The sequence below is a fragment of the Nicotiana attenuata genome, chromosome 6, assembly GCF_001879085.1.
Source record: "Nicotiana attenuata strain UT chromosome 6, NIATTr2, whole genome shotgun sequence".
Classification (NCBI taxonomy): domain Eukaryota; kingdom Viridiplantae; phylum Streptophyta; class Magnoliopsida; order Solanales; family Solanaceae; genus Nicotiana; species Nicotiana attenuata.
In genome coordinates, this window is record NC_031994.1 from 30417145 (window position 1) to 30420121 (window position 2977).

Genomic DNA, 2977 nt, shown 5'->3' on the forward strand with positions numbered 1-2977 from the left:
TCCTTCCCCGAACCCCGCGCATAACGGGAGCTTAATGCATCGAGCTATCATTTTTGATAGATAACATGTAACATGTTTCAACAAGTCAAATTATGTTGAATGTACAACATTATTTACGTGTCAGTGGACACAGAAGCTAGAGATAGCCAGCTACACATAACTAATATTAGCCAGTATAAGAGTAACTAATTTGTATAAAGAGAAGACAAACTACAAAAGTATATACTCTGCATCATTTCTATCATCCAATTGGCATATCATTTTCAATTTATTTGTGAAATAAATACCATTACAGCATTCAATACAACAAAAAAAAGGAAAAGAAAAGAAACAGGAAAAAGTTGCACCTCCACCTCCTATGATAGGGAGTTCACATCTTCCCAAAGAAACTCAAAATCAGAAAATGACAAGAAAAAAGACAAGCCAACCCCAACTATTAGAACTGAAACATAGTTGATTCATTCAACAAGACAAAAACAAAAAATAAATCTGAGATTTTCTCTATGTTTCAAGCTACTGGTGTTTTCCTATTTGGCTTGAAAACATACTCAATGAGGGATTCTTTGATTGACTTCATTTCAGGGAATTCCTTGCTCAGTTTGGAAGCATCAAGCTCATTGTTACTCCTAGGAGCAACAATCACCTTTGCTTGCTCCTCAAGAGTGAAATTCTTCCAGCTAAAGCTTGGGTCGACATAGTCACGGTACATTTCAAGAATCTCATTATGGCTAACAACTCCGGGATTTGTGAAGTTCCATATGCCAGTGAGGTTTCTCTTTGCCATCTCGAGGGATATTGGGAGAAGTTCATCCAAGATTGTCATTGAGTTTGGGATGTCGACTACCTTCTCGTACCGAGTGATCTTGGTGATGAAGTTTCGTGGGTTTGTCAAGTCAGCGGAGATGGGCATCCTGACTCGTAAAGTACAGACGTTCTCATAGTTTTTCAGCAATTCCTCTACCTGAAACGATAATAAGCCAAAATATGAGTACCTTACAGGTTTTAAGGACACGCCAAACATTAGGCATGCCCCAAATTGGTATAGTAGTTGGTGAGTGATCAATATTGGACATCTTTTTGCCCAGATGGACAATAAACAAATTAAATACCAAAAACAGAATATTTTCCAACAAGTACCACAAACATAGACAGCCCTAGGTCAAAAAATTACAATCTAATCGGAGCACGAAGACACAGAATAAATCAACCTAAGAAAGTGTTGACAGACAAAAAGAACTAATACTGCAACATTATAGAAGAACTGTGTCTGCTAAAAGGTTTTGGAAGCATCTAAGGTAATCAGCTTATTAACATTGGACGCCAACTCCGCCTACTAACTATCATTCATCTCAAAAACTCAAATCGATTTCCACAAGCACAACTACATATCTTAAACATAAATCAATAGCTCCGACCTAATCAGTAAACTAACTGCTCTAAGAGAATATGGCACACCTAAAATTAGCAAGTCAGTTCATCACAACAAATAATACATTCCATATAGGATCTGGCTCCAGCCTTTATAATGCTGAACAAAAGCTCTAACTGTTGATTATATATAGCACTCTCCACTCAACAATCAAGACCTAACATTTAAAGTTTCCATACCCATTAAACTTCTACTTCTCTTACTTAGATTAGGGGAAATACTAGGTACCTGCATTAGATCATTAATTCAACAATCAAACAATTACGCCTCAGTTCCAAATAAGTCGAGTCAGCTACACGAATCCACACTATATCCATTCTGCTCTCTTCATGTCCATTTCATTCCAATGCCAAATAATTTGCTCACCAACACGGTAACTAGCTAAGTTCCAAGAAGTTGGTATCACCCATATGGATCCACATTTTAGATCATTAATTATTACAGAACACAAATTTACACAATCAGGTCATTAACTCATACAGTACTTAATAAGCATTCATTAGTAACCAACAATAAATGGTAAGAAACATGCTATTAAGAGGTTAAATCAGTGCATAAAACTTAAATCCATTAGATCCATACAAGAAAATGCATTATCTAATAGATCTCAAAGAGCACAATAAGATCAAACAAGAAATGTAACACCAGTGACCTCACCATAGCTTTAGTCTTGGAATAAAAAGATCCAGTGAAATTAGGAGTATCCTCTTCCTTGAACCCAATACCCGACCCTAACGGATGACCCGCATCGTATTCAAATATGCATCCAGTAGCATAGTTGATAAGGATCAAGCCCTTCTCTCTACAAACATCAGCAAGCGTGAGAGTACCGACCACATTAGTTCTGATGGTCTCCACCTTATGGGATTCGCACCAGTCAACGTTAGGCCGGCCAGTGACTCCAGCTGCGTTGAATACATGGGTCGGGTTGATGGTGGATATGTCGGATTCCAAAGAGCTCCGGTTTTCTAATCGACCCGACCCGTATACGTAGTCTATACCTTGAGCTTCACAGAGCTTGCCGAGTATGCCACCAATCCAGCCGGTTCGGCCATAGATCAAGAACTTGAATGGCTTTTCGCTGTTAGCTGGGAAACCCATAATATATGGAGAAAAAGAGAGAGAGAGAAGAGTGAATCTTGAAAGAGAAATGAGAGAGATGAGCGATTCAAAGGAAGGAAAGAACGGTGTTAAAATGGAGTATTTATATACAGAAAAACATATGTTAGGAGTACAGCTTACATACAAGAAACAGGTGGATGGACGGAATAGAGACAAAACTATTCCACTTAGTCCGTAGTTAAAGTTGAGCAATGTTTACTATTACTACTCGTCTGTTATAGGTAAAAATTTATCTAGAGTTTACCCCAATAAATAAATAATTAAATACTTCCTCCGATTCAAAATAACTGATAAATTTGCCTTGGGCACACCAATTAAAAAAATACTAAATTCTAGACAAAAATACTTAACATGACTAAACTACGCTTAATTAAATGTTGCAACATAATTTAATGTGAGGAGTAAAAGACTTTTTAAGGATACGTA

The 2977-nt window shown here is 37.3% G+C and overlaps 1 protein-coding gene across 1 annotated transcript; it reads right to left on the reverse strand.

Moving 5' to 3' along the window:
* LOC109226774 (bifunctional dTDP-4-dehydrorhamnose 3,5-epimerase/dTDP-4-dehydrorhamnose reductase) lies at positions 218-2730 on the reverse strand. Its single transcript, XM_019391626.1, has 2 exons — positions 2087-2730; positions 218-961 (listed from the first exon to the last, which is right to left on the reverse strand). The coding sequence occupies exons 1-2, from the start codon at positions 2528-2530 to the stop codon at positions 509-511; spliced, it is 897 nt and encodes a 298-aa protein (XP_019247171.1). The 5' UTR covers positions 2531-2730; the 3' UTR covers positions 218-508.

What these genes read in the sequence shown, in the direction of transcription:
- LOC109226774 (XM_019391626.1), bottom strand. Translation starts at nt 2,530, where the DNA reads ATGGGTTTCCCAGCTAACAGCGAAAAGCCATTCAAGTTCTTGATCTAT. An exon ending in ATTCCAAGACTAAAGCTATG is followed by an intron (nt 962 to 2,086) that starts GTGAGGTCACTG and finishes TTATCGTTTCAG; the next exon opens with GTAGAGGAATTGCTGAAAAA.